Source organism: Pinus tabuliformis, chromosome 1_1 (assembly GCF_031772625.1).
Source record: "Pinus tabuliformis cultivar Carrire ecotype Pingquan chromosome 1_1, CPIR1, whole genome shotgun sequence".
NCBI lineage: Eukaryota > Viridiplantae > Streptophyta > Pinopsida > Pinales > Pinaceae > Pinus > Pinus tabuliformis.
The window spans coordinates 163126428-163143385 of record NC_142297.1 but is presented as its reverse complement, the minus strand read 5'-3'; the positions used below and the strand labels follow the sequence as shown (position 1 = coordinate 163143385).

General features: G+C 39.9%; 1 protein-coding gene across 1 annotated transcript; it reads right to left on the bottom strand.

The window, feature by feature from the left end:
* Positions 1-16071: 16071 nt before the first annotated feature.
* LOC149212087 (uncharacterized) lies at positions 16072-16542 on the bottom strand. Its single transcript, XM_089388554.1, has one exon. The coding sequence runs from the start codon at positions 16540-16542 to the stop codon at positions 16072-16074; it is 471 nt and encodes a 156-aa protein (XP_089244680.1).
* Positions 16543-16958: the final 416 nt, after the last annotated feature.

Sequence of the window (16958 nt, the reverse complement as noted above, 5' to 3'; positions counted from 1 at the left end):
ACAGTTTTGTTGAGGGCGTTCACTTTAACAAGGAAAGCTTGTTGAGCTGGTAACTTAGGGTCATATCCTTTATGATCAAAGGCCACAAAATTGGAATCCATAGGGCCAATCTCACCTATGGCTGATAATAAAGCTTGCTCTTGGGAGGTGCAATTTTGCACTACCTCAGGTGTCGACATAGCGAACGATAATTGAGCCAGGTCCTCTATTATATTATAATCCTGTGTTACTTTTGCACGAGGATTAAATGTCGATTTGTGTACTACTCCCTTTGGCGAGTTTATTATTGGCTTAGGAACGATGGGCGGCACAACTTCGTTCAAAGTTGTTGTCGAACTACTAGGTTGTTTATCAGCCTTGTTATTCGACCGCTGTGGATTCTGGTAACCTTTATCCCTTGTCAAAGCATTATTCTGCTGCTTTGAGGTGGACAACATAAGCACTTGGGATCGGGAAGCATTTTGATTGGCAACCAGATTTTGACCAGGATTAGGAAACGGATCATTCAACACAGCTGATGTTTTCGGACTCTTAAAGAATCTTTTAAGCTCAGCTTTGCATGGACAATCTGCTGTCCAATGATCCTCATCGCATATATGACACCCCGAAGGGGGTTTCCCTTTCTTTTTCTTCTTGCCCCCTGGTTGCTTCAGTTGTTTGCCCTTGTCGTCCGACACGGCACTTACTTCCGAGGCAAGAAGTTCTTCATTTGCATTTTTATTCGAAGTCTTACGGGTTTTCTTAGACGAATCCCGTGTTGACTTTGCGTTTGCAGTGCCAATCACACCATTGCCGGCATGAGAGTCACTATTTGATCCAGGAGGGGGAGGAATTGAAAATTCCGGTCTAGGGGCGTCAGGTATCTTGTCATAGAGCGTGCCAGACTGAGTATATACTAAGTCCAAATATTGAGCACGAGCAATAACTTGCTCCTCTGTTACGACGCCTCCCTTGGCCACATCTTCTGTTATTTCCGGCAGAAGCGACTTTATAAACCACTCAGCTAATAGCTGATCTGGAACATAGGTTTTTACCATTCTGCGACGACGACGCCACTCATGTATATGATCAGATATATGTGTGGCCGTTGTCTGCTTGAAATTGGTCAAGATCTCAGTTCCAGTTTCGTACCTTATAGGTAACTGAAAGTGTGTTAAGAAAGTCGTGGCTAGGGAACTAAAATTGTCGAACGAGGCTCTAGGTAATTCAATATACCATTTAGCCGCCGGACCGGTCAATGTCCTCTGGAAAAGGCGAAGCCTTATTGAATCATCATTCAAGGTATTCGACGAACACCACAGATGGAATGTCATCACATGATTCGACGGGTCTTCACCCGGATTTCCATTGAATTTAGGAATGTCCGAAGGAAGTTTGTGAGGAATCGCTGGCCACCAATGGGCATAGGCGATTGGATCATTCGTCAATCGATGTAAATCTGGTAATTCTAAGGTCGCCACGAATGGCAACTGCTGATTCAGGTTTGGCGAGGCGTACCCAGGATACGATGGAATCGCCTGAGCAGTAGGTCTTTGCACACCAGCATAATGCAACTGATGTTGATATGACTGATATGGCTGGTGGGCTTGGCCACTGTAAAGTGGTTGATTTAACCCGTTCTGAATATAGGGTTGCCCACTATTCGCAAAGATCTGCTGCTCAGATCCCTGGTACACCTGTTGAAACTGAGGTTGTTGGTATTGCACCATCCATGGTTGTGAAGCCATGTTTTGCTGTGCGACACTAACCGACGGACCAAGTTGCGGGGTTATGGTTCCCGTTTGTATCTGTGTCGTCCCGACAGTTGGCGATTGTGGTTGTGTTGCAGGGTCAATAGGTTGTTGCATTACAACTTGGGGTTGACATACAACAGGCATCGATTGAACTTGCGACACGGTTACAATTGCTGGTGTCGTCGGGATACTAGACATAGGTACACACTGTTGCATGGAATATACAACTCTTGGTTGTTGGGGTACCATAGGTACCCAACCACTCGTCGTTACTTCAGTCAAACCTGAATGTTGTTGAAAACTGCCGTATGGGTATCCCCCCGGAAGGGGAAGTGAAAGGGCATATTGCCCCCCATGCGGTAACAATCCGGAGCTCAAGGTTATAGATGGCCTTTGAGGACTGGATGGCCCAAACTGATTCCCAAAGGGATCAATTTGTCTAGTTTCAACATAAGAATTACTGGGTATTATACCGGAAGAACAAACTGGAACAGACCAAGTTGTCATAATAGTCCCTGGGTGGACTCCTTCTAGCTGATGAGAGCTAGTCGGGACGGCTGGTATGCCGGCAAACATCGTTGGGTTGGCAGCAGGAGCTTCTGCTGTCGCTGTGTCGTTTGGCACAGTCCTAGATGTCGACGGTTGTTCAGACATTTTAAGTCTATCCAATAAACTTCCTAACGATTCTTCAGGAACTTCCGGTGGCGATAGACAAACTTCTGATGCAGAAGGAAAAAGAGTGGTACCTACTCCAAAATGAATTGGAGTATTTGCTTGCTGGTCCTCTACGATTTCCTCTATTGCAATCAGACCAGGAGGAAGAGGCAGACCGTCAGGTCCGTAAAAGATTTCTGGTGCCGAAGAAGGGGTTGCTTCGACAGCGACAGTTGTTTGAACAACAAGACTCTGTGGACCGGTTTCAGATGGAACTGGTTCAGTTATGCAAGTACTTGTTTTCAGACTAGGATCAGTACAACTGTCCTTCTGTTGCTGTTGAACTTCTTCAATAGAGGCAGGGATTCCAGAAATATTGGGAGTGACCAGAATCTCAGATGTTGTTGGAACTTCCGTTCTAACTTTAAAAGGAGATTTTGACCTGGTCAAGCGAGTTCGCTTCGTCCGTACTACTCTCGGTTCCGGAGACAAAGGTGGTTGACTCGCAAGTCTCCCTGAACGACGGGGTTTTAATTGACTTTCCTCCACGGTTGCGGATTACTTGATCAACTAAAATACAAAAAAAAAAGGGATTATGTTTCCGTATTGAATGAATTTTATTAGACGCTTTTAGACACAACTTTGCTTTTTCATGTTTTAAGAGTCGAGAAAAAGCTAAAGATGACTCTAGTCGCCTTCGATGTATTAACGAGCCCGAAGTGACAAATGCTCGATTGGACCTTTTCAATTATAGAGTTTGAAAAGAGCCAAAAGAAACTGCTCTGGAGATCTAGGCAGAGGGTGTGCCAAACCTTTCGCGAAACCACAGAATACGTTTTACGGTACGGGTGGTCGATCTTCGTGAATGCTGTGTTCACTGCATCGCGATCAGTAGGGCGGTCGACACGGCTTCCTAAGGATAAAGGATAATTGCCTATAGGGGTCTCCCAATATACGCGACGGTACGCGGGAGCTCAAATCCGTATTAGTGCTATCGTCCCTCAGGAGGAATCACCCACCTTCGTAGAGATCGACAGTCACTACGTTTAACGACGCCGGAACACGTCTCTACCTAGACCTCTATTGTGAGCGTTATGTTACAATGCGTTGTTAGATTCATTCAATATATTTTAAGTTGATCTTGTTTATCAGTTTGTCTTTCAGGATCACCACGAGATGTATTGGTACAAATTCCTAAATGCAGCTAAAATGATAAGCAAGCTTTCACAATCTTTTTAGCTTTGAAAATCCTAGCTACTGAAGGGAGAGAAAAACAATATCTTTCCACATAGAGCACAAAGCACAAACTAATGCACTTTCTCCTAGATCAGACACCCAAACTTATCAAAAATGCAAATGCAAGATGCATGTATTTCTTTTCTTTTCCTTTAATGTTGATGCTAACAAAAGGAAAACTGTTGTATGACTTTCGAATTCAATTTGAAGTGTAAACAAACAAGTATTGTCTAAATGAAAAGACGCTTTACAGGTACTTGTTTTACACTAAAAATGTATGAATTCAAACCATAAAGCAAAAAACAAACCAACTCAAACAGCCATGAACAGTAATAACACTAACTCATAAGATCGCAAAGATACTTTTACAGCTCAGGATCTAAGAGGCCACAGCTACTAGGTTCGCTTTTCACAATGGGAAATTGTAACTGAATCAAGAAATACTGAAAGAACGTTTACAATTTCATCACACAACTGAGGCGGAATAAAGTCAAGGAGAAGTGGTTTACAGCAAGTACAATAACCAGCAAGCAATCAGCCAAAAACAAGTGCAAACAGGGCCAAGACACAAAAGGAAGACTGAGCAAGACAAGGGCTAACTAGACCAGCGCAGGTTCTAGTCTGCCAATCTCACTCTCAGCGCAGTTCCCGAAGGGAGCACCTGCGCTGTAATGCAGGCTGCCTGTGTACAGCCTGCACTGACTCACGAGAGTTACGTCTGCTAAGAATTCCGGGTCATAAAAAGCTCAAAAATGCACTGTATTTGCTGAAATAAAAAGCTATAGGTCGAGTACAGGCTAAGGGATGATCAAGAGGATAAAGATCTATCACAAAGAGTAAAGATTCATCTGTAGATTAGCTCTTTAAATCTTGAATTTGCTCAGCAAAGGAGCAAGAGTAGCAGTCCCTCTACTTCGCTTTTGATATAGTCAAAAGCTTTTCGATTTGGTACTCTTTTCTTCAAGAAATGAATAGCAAAATACTACAAACAACAACAAGATACTAGGCTCCCCAGTGGAGTCGCCAGTTTGTTGTGGGGAAAAGTATCCGATGCGGATGACACTAACCCTTCTAAAGGTGACAGTCTTTAGCAACAACTGAATGATAAAGTTTTCATGTTCCACTTTATGAAAGTACAGAGAGAATAGTAAGAAGGTCAACCAACCTGGTGTCTTGCGCTTAGTCGATCCTTGTCCTTCTCTCTTTGTATCCTGCTCCCAGCTCTTTGCTCTCCTAGCCGATCCAGCTACATACAGATCCTGCACAAAACAAGAGAGCGAACTACAAGATACATGTACTCATAACTGAAGCATGGATTAGGGTGCATCAAATATACATGTAAACACAAAGCATCTATGTAAAACAAGTATATAGGAGAACATGCAAACTTTATTGATAGAAAGTAACAGGGTTCCAGAGGAAGTTACAACCAATGATGTTGGATCCAATCCAGCAGCACTTCCTCGGCAGCAAGAACTCTCCTCTTCACCTCTAGTAAAACAATCACCCAATAATCCTGGCGGTATACCAACAGCACCTCCTTGCTTATACAAAATTCCAGCCTCCCTAGACCTCATAGAAGAGCTCTATATATAGGAGGGAAGAGGAAAGGATGAGTCAGCTGGAGGCTGGCATATAGCTGACTAGTGTCCTCTCCATCTTCAGTTAATCTTCAGTTCGTGTGTCCACTTGGAGATCCTTGCTTACACATGGTGATCAAGTACCTCTTACTCATCACAGGGCGAATCTCATGAACCAAGTGTCATTTTGGAAGCTTCCTGGGCAATTGACACCTTGCAAGATGACTGTGCCACTTGGCCAATCTCGCCCAGCGCAGGTAGCCTTCATTGTTTTTGACTTCCAGCGCAGGTACAGAGTGGGACAGTTGCAATACAGCGCAGATGCTCAGTTAAGCAGCTGACATGATCCAAAATAAGCCTGTTTTGAAGTGTTTTCAGGTGGAGAACTGATTGGAAGTGCTGTTGTTTGATGACCTTGTTCTTTTAGGGGTAAGAACAACATATTTAGGGACTGAGGATCCCTGTAATTATTGACATTCCATGCTCCTTGACGCGAGGCACAAAAATGTCTATAACAAGAGAGGGATGGAAGAATAAAGATATAGAGAGATTGAGGTAAAGAGAGAGGGTGTGATAAGGGAGAGATGGACATAGAGTCGGGGAGAGAGGAGATCAGGAAAGATAAAGAGAAGGAGAAGGAAGAGAGGGAAAGGAATGGTGCAGAGAGAAGGATACAGAGAGATGGAGGGGGGAGAGAGTAGGAGAGAGTGAGAAGGAGGGAGGTTGGGAGATAGTGACAGAGTTGGAGGGTAGAGAGAGAGAGAGAGAGAGGAAGGAAGAGAGAGAGGATTGGAGAGAGAGAAGGAGAAAGGGAGGGGGAGAGAGATGGAGTTGGAGGGGGAGGGAGAGAGAGAGGTTGTGACAAGGGAGAGATGAAGAGAGGGTGAGTGAGTAGAAGAGGAAAGATAGAGAGATGAAGAGGAGAGAGAGGGAGTGAAGGGAAAGAGAGAGAGAAGGAGTGACAAATATGGACGGGGGAGAGAAGGAGAGAGACAGAAGGAGATAGGGAGGGATATTGTGACAAAGTTGGAGGGAAAAGAGAGAGTGTGTGTGTGATGGGGGGCCAAGACATAGGGAGGTGGGAGAGAAAGGGAGAGAGAGGAAGGAAAAGAGACACGACCTGAGAGAGAGAGAAGGAGAGAAGGAGGGAGGGAGAGATGGAGTTGGAAGGGGAGAGAGAGGGAGAGAAGAAGAAACAAATAAGGAGAGGAATGTGGAGAGAGAGAGAAGGTGACAAGGGATAGATGGAGAGAGCATGAGGGTGAGAGTAGATTGGGAGGGAAGATAGAGAGACAAAGAGGAGAGAGAGGGAGTGAAGGGAAAGAGAGAGAGAAGGAGTAACAAATATGGTGGGGGAAAATAAGGGAGAGAGAGAGAAGGAGATAGGGAGTGAAGGGAAAGAGAGAGAGAAGGATATAGGGTGTGAAGGGAAAGAGAGAGAGAAGGATATAGGGTGTGAAGGGAAAGAGAGAGATAAGGAGTCACAAATATGGATGGGGGAGAGAAAGAGAGAGAGAGAAGGAGATAGGGAGGGATATTGTGACAAAGTTGGAGGGAAAAGAGAGAGAGTGTGTGTGATGGGGTGCAGAGACATAAGGAGGTGGGAGAGAGAGGAAGGAAAAGAGAGGCGACTTGAGAGAGAGAAGGAAGGAAGGAGGGAGGGAGAGATGGAGTTGGAGGTGGAGAGAGAGGGAGAGAAGAAGAAACACATAAGAAGAGGAATGTGCAGAGAGAGATAATGTGACAAGGGAGAGATGGAGAGAGCATCAGGGTGAGAGTAGAGTGAGAGGGAAGAGAGAGAGATAGAAAGAGAGAGAAAGAAGAGATGCATCCAACCTAGATATGATATGTTAGAAATAATTTGCAACTAGAAATATTTGATCCCTCTTCACACTTGATAAATCCATAATTAAGATGAATCTAAGTTATATTAAAATTAAAAATGACTCACAACATTTTAATTTATTAAACTCAACCAAAAAAAATTATTTATTTTAATTTAAATCAATAAAATCTATAACAACCCATACTTTATCCTTTTAGTTTGTCTTTATTGTTGTAATATCATGGAAGAATTGTTTTCCTCCATAATGTTTATACAATATGTAACATATAATTATTACGTTGATAACAACCAATACGTTCTCCTTTTAGTTTGTCTTTATTGCTGTAGTATCATGGAAGAGTTGTTTTCCTCCATAATGTTTATACAATATGTAACATATAATTATTAAGTCGATAACAACCCATACGTTCTCCTTTTAGTTTTTCTTTATTGCTATAGTATCATGGAAGAGTTGTTTTCATCCCTAATGTTTATTCAATCTCTAACATATAATTATTATGTTGATAGTCATCCTTTCCATTGAACCTTCGTATATTGATCTTCTTACTTTAATAGCCATGTATCATGATATAAAACCACGACCATAATTGTATGGTGTTTAATAAAATTTAATATAACATTCTCTTATGTGTATAAAAAGTGTCCACTTCCTCTTGCCACTCTCTCCATTACTTGTTGCCAATGTAGATAATTATGTGGGGAGATGAAAAACAACACTGGATTTCATTTACCATGAAGTACACATTCCATTACTACGGAATTTCACCGTCTCTAGGCATTTCAAATTCACTCTATATTTATTGGATTGGAGATTATTAAAAACCATTAATCAACTGGTACAATTTTGTTGCATTTTCGGTTAAAATTTACGTTTTCATTGAGGGATTTAATTTTGCAAGTTTGATATGCTATGGTCTTAAAAAATTAAGACCTAAAAAGTTAATAATACATTATAAAAAAATGCTTCATATAAACTAACGAATGTTATTTTCAATTTTTCGTAGGTTAATTTATACTATTATAAATTGAAAATTATGTTTCTCTACTTATATTAACCAATTTATTAATGTATTTGTATTCATTTATTTTTTTTTATACGAAAGAAAATAATCATAGCAATAATTTCAAAAGTTACACACCCTAATACAAAAATAGATATTAAAGCCAATTTTTTCACTTCCATAAACCTAACCTTAGGGCAAATTGGGCTCCTAAACCGGAAATTGGATCCCTCACTAAATGAAAGGTTCCTCATTTCCTCCGAAGGTGGCAAAACCTATCAAACTCAGGTGTCAAACCAACAGTGAGGACAGCCATCTCTAGCTGCTATCCGCGAATGTCGGTTTGACTCATCACTGTTATCAAGGAAAACCACGCCACCTGTAATAACCCGCTGGTGGTCCGTAAGGGAGCAGGCTTTCACTCATGCCAGATGCCTCTGGGTCTTGGGCCGTTAACCTGTTTCCTTACGTCCGAGGAAGACGAGCTCTTAGCCAAGCAGAAGCAGTTTTACGGCATACTCCAGGCCAAGAAAGGTTCCTCATTTCACAAAATGCATTTGGAATTTTTTATTTTTATTTTTATTTTTTTTAATTTCAAGTATTATAAATATTTCCTTCGAAGTGAATTTGTTCAATTTATTAAGTGTTTGTTATCTTAATTTATGGTTAAGAAGATTTAAGGGAAGGTCTTTAGGTGAGACACATCTAAGTTGTTATATGTTCATACCACATATAATCCATGCATTGTAGTAAAGGTTGGGTTACAATGCAATTTGTTGCTTCCCACTAATTTATGTTTTTGGAGAAAGAGCACAAATGGAGTTTATTATATTTAAAAAAATAGGTGAAAAAAGAATTATGTTTCATGTAAAATCTTAGTAATGGTAAGAATACATTATTTAGATGGTGTTATATTTTTATTTTAAATAATTAAAGTTAATTAGATGATGGGTGCTGATAATGATTAATGGTGAATTAGGTTTTAGGAGAAAATTTGAGATTATTTAGTTTTTTTAACATTTTATTTTTATAATTTAAAATACTAAGAGAAATATTTGAAGATGGTTATAGTTTTGATGATTTAGAAGGTTAGGAAAGTCATTGTTGTGACAAATGTTTGGAAAGCATTGATTTGGATTATTGCATGTCACTTTAAGATACAGGTTTTTAATGACTAACCTTCTCATTATCCCAAACATGACATATTCTTTCATCTCATAGTGTTTCAAGAATTGTCTAACCTCTAGTTTCACTATGAAGTTTGCTAGAGTTTATTTTTATTCATGCCTTTATTCAAATACCAGAGCACTCGTACTTAGGATGGGTAGATTACAACCCCATACTAGAGGCTATGGATAAACATTCAAAGGTATGGCCTATTGGGAGGAGCAGTGGAGGCAACCCTTGCAAGACATGGGGAACAGGGAGTAGGAGACTTGAAGAGAAACCTATTAGGATCCCTAGGATGGATGGGTGTAATAAGGGCAGAGGAGCGGCAGGCAGAGGGGAACAGGAAGACATACGAGAGCACCACCAACCATACAGGGTAATGGCCAAAGAAGGGGACCACCAACCATATAGGGTATGAGCGGCACCGGGGAGGGAGAAGAGAGAAGCCCTACAAGATAGATAAGGAGACTGGCCTTGTCTTAGGGAATGGATGTAGGAATCTGTTGGAAGAATGGGAGGAATAAATTAAGAAAAACAGTGAGACATAGGAGGAGATAGAGAACTCGAGGAGATTAGTCCTGGATCGTGAGGGGAAGGATAACCCAATTCAAACAGACCTTATATCTCTACTCCCTTATGAAAAGCCTCTTGGGGAAGGTCATGGAACAAATCTCTGTGGGGATGGCACTATCCCTCCAAGACATGCCCAACTACAAACATGATTTGCACCGAATTCAATTCCAGCTTCACAAGAAGGATATCCAACTGGATATAATTCAAGGCCACATCCCATGCATCATTGAATTGACTGAGACAACTATCAAGGATGTGACACCAATGAAATCCACATCAGAAGAGCACAACATAGATAATTAGTTAATCTCTTCTTCTCTTTTTTCTTTTTTTTTCTTTTTCTTATGTAGGTAGCATTTACTTTAGAATATTCATGCTTATGATAGATAGACATATAACATCTTGTCATGAAAATGAGACATACTTAGCTTGGTTAGAAAGGGTGAAACTTTATTGGTTTTGGATAGGTGGCCAACACACTTGGTTTCCCAATATGCAATATATATGTGGTGTAAATTTATCATTTATAAATAGAAAATGAAAGGTCCTCCCAAACTTAACAAAAAAAGCAAATTATAGGATTATTATTTATTTTTTAAAGTTTTTTTTTTTTTTGTAAGCTAAGGTGGATCCATTTCTATTATAACGAGTTAAAACCAGTGTATACATATGACGGCCTCAACCCACCCCGAAGGGAAACCGGGTCTGTTGGCCATCTGAAGTTCTTAATGGCCATCCAAAACCAAAATTTAACTAGTCTGCTAGTCCATGCTATATAAACTATACAGTAAAAAAAACTACCACTATTTACTAGCTGCATTATGGAACAAAAACAAGGATGGGATGCTTTTCTATTTCCTAACTAAAGAAGAAGAGATAGACATATCTTGACAGGTCATTCTTCCATTGCACTCGGTTGATGCTCCTCCTCTTTGACCTCCTGAGTGAACTTCTGTAGCTGCTGTTGTATCTCGTCGAGCTTGCCATCTTGCATCATAATGGTTATCTGAAGTTTATTTATCTCTTTCTTTAGATTAGGAATACCTTGGGCTAATTCTGCCATCTCCATGGCTACCTGCTCCATAGCCTTAGCTAACAGTCATTTCATGACCCAGTACACATGCAAGGCCTGTTTATACAAGGACATACGCCCTCTGGTATTTCCAGGGTCTGGTAACAAGTACTCCTGTCCTCCATCTCAGACTCGGATTGCTCTTGGGTTGCTTCCTCTTCCAGGTGTTGAATTATTCTCCTGATGTCTGCATGCGTGTCTTTGCAATATGCCCTCTCTGCGTACTGCATCTGGCGATTTATGGTTTTCCTTCCTCGCTTGGTTCCTGTTGTTCTGGTGCTTCCCTGATCCTGTCGGCCAGTTTGCCCTCGTCCCCTTCTCCCCCTGCGAGCCCTTCCACGTCCTTCCCTATCGGCTTTGTATTCTCTTGCCCTGCTTCCCTGCCCTACTTCCCTTGCTGGTGCTCCCATGTCGGTTTCCTCTTCTCGACCCCTGGCTTCCTTCTCTCCTATGTCCTCTGCTGCCTGTTTTGTATCCTCCTGAATTCTCCCTTTACCTCTGTCGCTTCTCCTTGCCTGCTGTTGCCTGTGCCGGTCCAAGTCATTTGTCTTCTTTGTGTTAGCGCGATCTTGTTCCTCATCGTTCCATTGTTCTGACTTAGAGCCATCTACTCTCGCAGGTGTTCCTCCCCTTCCCCGGCATTGTTGTCCTCATTCCGTCCTTAGTTCTCTTGCTCTGAGCTTTCCCCAGCCCCGCAGGTCGATCCTGAGTAATTTCCTCCGCTCCGTCTACCACCTTTTCTTTCCTTCCTCCGTTCACATCGAGAGCGCTCCTTGTATGCTTATCCTTGTGCCTCCACCCGTATCCATACCAGCTCACTTGCCACCCTCCTTTGATGCGCTGTACCACCCTTCTCTGCCGCCTGCGTTCACCATAATAGCCCACTCCTTCTCGGCCTTCCCTTGTGTGTCCTGGACCTTGTCCCATCACCGTTCCGCCGTCATTTCCACCATCTCCGTGCTTGAGTTTAATCCTCCTTCTGCATTTTAACATGATTCCCAATTCACCTACCTTGTCATCCACCTGCCGCGATCTCGTGCTGTAAGGTGGCTCATAATTGCCACCCTGCATCCCTATACTGCCTTCCCATCTCATCATATAAACCACCCCGATCGGGGTTTTTAAAGTTATTATTTTAGATTTTATATATATTTCTATTAAATTTTATAGAAATTGTAAATATTAAAATTTATATAAATTATTGATATAATTATTTTGTATTATCATATATGTATATACATATTTGACTTTTATAAAAAGATTTATACTTATCTTATTTAGTGATTTATGAATTCCATATTAATATTAATCCATTAATTATATATATATATATATATATATATATATATATATATATATATATATATGAGAAATATTTAATAATTTAATTCCTACCAAAAAATTAGTTTAAAGAATGAATAATAAATATTTATATTTACAGATATTCATTATTGTTTTATGACACTTATGTTCTGAACTCGTGTGGTGCGGCTATGATGGGCATTGGGTACCCTAAGCACGTGAATGTAGATTTGATGATTTCAGGGTTTTAATGCGAGTGAATATTTTACGTGTGAATTATTTATTCACTTGACAAATATGTTTTGGGAGAGAAAAACGTCCTCCATGACGTCAAATTCTAGGCCTCTGTCATTCAATATTATATTGGGTTCAGCGTAGATTCTTGGATTCCAGATCTGAGCACAAGAGGCGTATGTCCTTACTTTGTATGACATATGCAACATACAAGGTGAGAACTTTATTAACTAGAATTTTCACCAAGAGGTGGAAAGAATCGCCGACAATTTTTGTGGTTTTTTTAAGGTTGGAAACAATGATAGCAGACCTAGCAGTGTTTTTGACCATATTTGGATCACAGTTAACATCAAGAAAATTATTTTAATCTTCATAAAGAAATAAATTAAGAATATGCCCATATAAATAGAACATAATAAGAAGATAATGTTGGCTCTTATTAGAACTATTTGGAATCAGACATGAGAGAGCTTGGACAGCTTGATAAATTTATCAGCCCTAAATCAGGGGCAACAAGGAAAGCATTATTTCAGAAAACATTAAAATTGTTGATGTCAAGCCCTCCAGATGATGTAGGTGAGAAAAAACTTGATTTTCAAAAAAAATAAAATTCTAAAATATATTGATGGTTTTTTCCTAGCTATAAATCACTAATAACACCTAGTTAGATACCACTACCAATCTAGCCAGATATACCATCAGCACAACACTGAATATATTTATCATTATTTTCATCTCTAATTAATGCTTGCACTTTCTCGATCACTCCCTTACTACTAAAAGGGTGGAATGTTCATTGTTTGTTTAATTGTTAAATAATTTCAATAAACAAAGCGCCAAACCTGTGTTTAATTGTTAAATAATTTCAATAAACAAAGCGCCAAACATGTGTATTTTTCTAGATTTAGTCAATTATCCGAGTTGGGAAGCAGAGTACCTGCCATGGTTCCCTTTGTCAGTCACCGTCATCGCCACTTTTGGGTATTTATTTGAATTTTTATTTTCCAGAAATACATCTTTGCATATTATAATTATCTATATTTTGGATGTCCCATGGATGTTGGGTCGATGAGCAAAAATGAGAAATAGTGAAGCTTAATGTGCATCAACCTGAACCCTGCTATATGGATACTAATCGTTAAAAAAACCTGCTATATGGATAGCAATAATACTAGGGTTAATTGTTGAAAAACCAGAGCATATAATTATAACTAAAGTGTTATCCTAGTCTCCAAAAGAAAGAATTTTAATTTTAAAAATACATTAGGGTTATTTTACTAAAATAAAAGTATAATTTAAAAAAAAACAGTTGAAAGAAAATATAATGATGATTTTCTCACAAACTTTTGATGTAGGAGAGACACTTGAATTTAGATTAGATCACATCACAGTTGAAGCAAAGTTATAATAAAATTAATTCGAAGCAAAATTACAATAAAATTGATTAGAAGTACCTTAAAAAGACAAAAAAAAACCATATCATAGTTAGCAATTAAATAATACTTCAATGTTATGTAAAGCTTGGAACACTACATCATTTGATCCCTACATCATTTTATTCTTAAGTAAACTACAATGAATCAGTAATCTCTGAGGTTATTATTTCGATCCTTTGGTCAAACAGACAAACCACTATGAATTGTTGTATCTATTGTGCTCAACCGACCATTTTTGTGGATTCAGGAGTTATGAGAAAGTGCTCCAGATTGACCCCACTAGGCATGTAACCAATGTTTTTTTTTTTTTTTTTCAAGAACGAAAAAGCTTCAATATATTATATGAGAAATATAAGAGTCCAAAAATATCTTGATACATCCAAATTGTTCTAAAATAGTTCAATTAGCCACATATTGTCTAATATGCTCCTATATTCAATGAAAGACCAGATTATCTATGTAGCTATATAACTATCTATGTTCTGTAAATAGTACAGAAAAACATGATTTAAGTTGAAAAGCATCAGCTGATGAGACAAAAATATCAAATCTGAGTACTAAAAGTCTGGCAATGCAAAATCTTGGATCTGGAATGTAGTTCCCTCCGAAAATATCTCGAGAAACCAAAGTCCAGGAGTGGAGATGAGACCCAATTTAGAAAGTGTATCAGCTGTAGAATTTTTGACCCTGCTGATGTGCTCAATAGTGCTATCAACCATGCGGTCCCAGTAATAGTTGATCCTATCTCTCCAACCGGTCAGGTGCGGCGCCAAAATGTGATTTCTCCTATTTACCGAATCAACCAAAATTTTCGAATCTCCAAAGATAGCAACCTGCTGAATGTCAAGGAAGATACAAAATTTTAAAAGTCCAGTGAGTGCTATGGCTTCAGCCATATTATTGGAGCCATGACCGCCGTGCCAGAATGATGAAAAGTGCGTAGAATCATTTATCTTGATGTAGAAACCACAACCACATTGACCCTTCTGTGCGGCCCCATCGAAGAAAGCAGACGACTGAGAAGACTGTTCTGATGAAGGCTGAGTGGGAAATTTTATCTTATGCTTGATTATCTTCTGAGGTAGAGATTCTAAGTATACAGAGATCGAATCCATGGTTTTTGCATATGAAAATCTTGAGTTATTGAAAACGCAATGGTTGCGCCATTTCCAAATAAACCACATGGAGAGAATGCAAATTCTACGCCATTGAATATTCTGCTCGCTGCACCTTAATATCCACTCATGGATCGAGTCCTGCACACCAAGTATAAAACCAAATACTCTTTCTAATTCCTGCCATATCTGATATGTCTTTTTACATTTTAGAAATATATGAAAATTTGAATCCTCGTCCGATCTGCATAAAGAACAGACATTAGGTCCATGCCATCCCCGCTTCATTAAATTCTCCCAGGTTAGGTTTCTGTTGTGAAATGCAAGCCATGCGAATAGAATCATCTTCGATGGGCAACCATCCTTCCAGAAGATCTGAGGGAATATAGAGGAACCAAGGGATTGCTGCCCAACCAACTGATGATAAATTCCTTTAACTGATACATCATCCGCCTCATTCGGGACGTTCCAAGACAGGAAATCCGATTCCCTAGATCTGAAAATACCGCCATTTTGAAGCTTCGACTTGATGTTATTCCAAAGCTGCGCGATCTCATGAGGCATATTCAAATCATCAGCGTCTTTCCACCGCGGGATGGGGCCTAGCCATTCAGCAATCAAACTATCCCAGTAAAAGAAACCTCTTCTGTGAAAATAAAAAAGTAAGGGATCAGGGATATCAACTTCTTCAGCTCCGCATTTGAAGCGGTCTATGCCAATAAGGATTTTATTCCCCGATTGTAGATGCCAGATTAAATTCTTCAAGCAGTGTGATTCAATCCTCCAGAAACTAAGCCATATGGGGGATCCATATGATGCGCCGATAGAACCTTTCCGGTACCAGTAATGGAGGCTCTTCTTTCCTAAATACTTCGATCGAACCATGTGACTCCACGGCCCCTCACCCTGAATGGCTCTCCAAAAAGACTTGCACAGAAGAGCTCTTCCAAATATTCTCAAATTGGATAAACCCCAACCCCCCATAATCTTAGGAAGAGTAATTCTAGAGAGCTTAATGAGATGAAATTTTCTCCTATCAGCATGACCCCCCCATATGAAATTAGCAGAAAGCCTATTCATGCTATTGATGATACTCACCGGAAAGTGGTATAGGTGCGCCTAGTAAACAGAGAGATGATTCAACACGGATTGCACTAATATAATTCTCCCTGCCAAGGAAAGGCATCTAAGCTCCCAAGCAGAGATTCTCCTATAGAATCTGTCCACAATCCAGTTCCAATTGGATCTCGAGTAGCCATTTGCTTTTATCCGGAATCCCAAATACTTTATACCACTGCTGATATGTTGAGCTTTTATACCAAATAGCTCAGATAACCAAAGAACATCCTCTTGTTTTAGATCAGAATGGTATATTATAGATTTCTCCAGGTTAACCTGAAGACCCGTAGCCCTTTGAAAGTTTTCCATAATATTATAGAAATGCATCCAAGTGATCCTGCAAAATATGCCGAATAATATGATATCGTCAACAAAAAGATTATGAGTCAATGAAATGTTCCTGCATATTTTGAGAGGCTGCCATGCTTGTTCCACCATAGCCTTTTGGATATGTAAGCTGAGAGAATCCATCGCCAGTATAAATAATAGCGGGGAGAGAGAGCATCCTTGACGCAGACCCCTCTCCGCACTGAAAAAAGGGGTTGGAATGTTGTTTATTATAATTGCGTATTCCACAGGATCGACACATGCCATGATCCAGTTGATCATGTTGGTCCTCAATCCAATTCTTGCTAGTAAACACCTGATGTATCCCCAATCTATACAGTCATACGCCTTCCTGAGGTCTACTTTGATTAAAACCGCCTCTCTTTTCCTTGAGTGGATGGAGAATAACGCCTCTTGTGTACCACCGACAGCATCATGGATGTATCTCCCTTTTAGAAAACCATACTGTTCTTTTGATAATGATTCAGATAAAACTCCTTTCAATCTCTCCGCAATGATCTTAGATACAATTTTGAAGGAAATATTACATAATGATATCG

Excerpts from the sequence above, each read along its gene's own strand:
- LOC149212087 (XM_089388554.1), bottom strand. The coding sequence starts at position 16,542 with ATGGATTCTCTCAGCTTACATATCCAAAAGGCTATGGTGGAACAAGCA.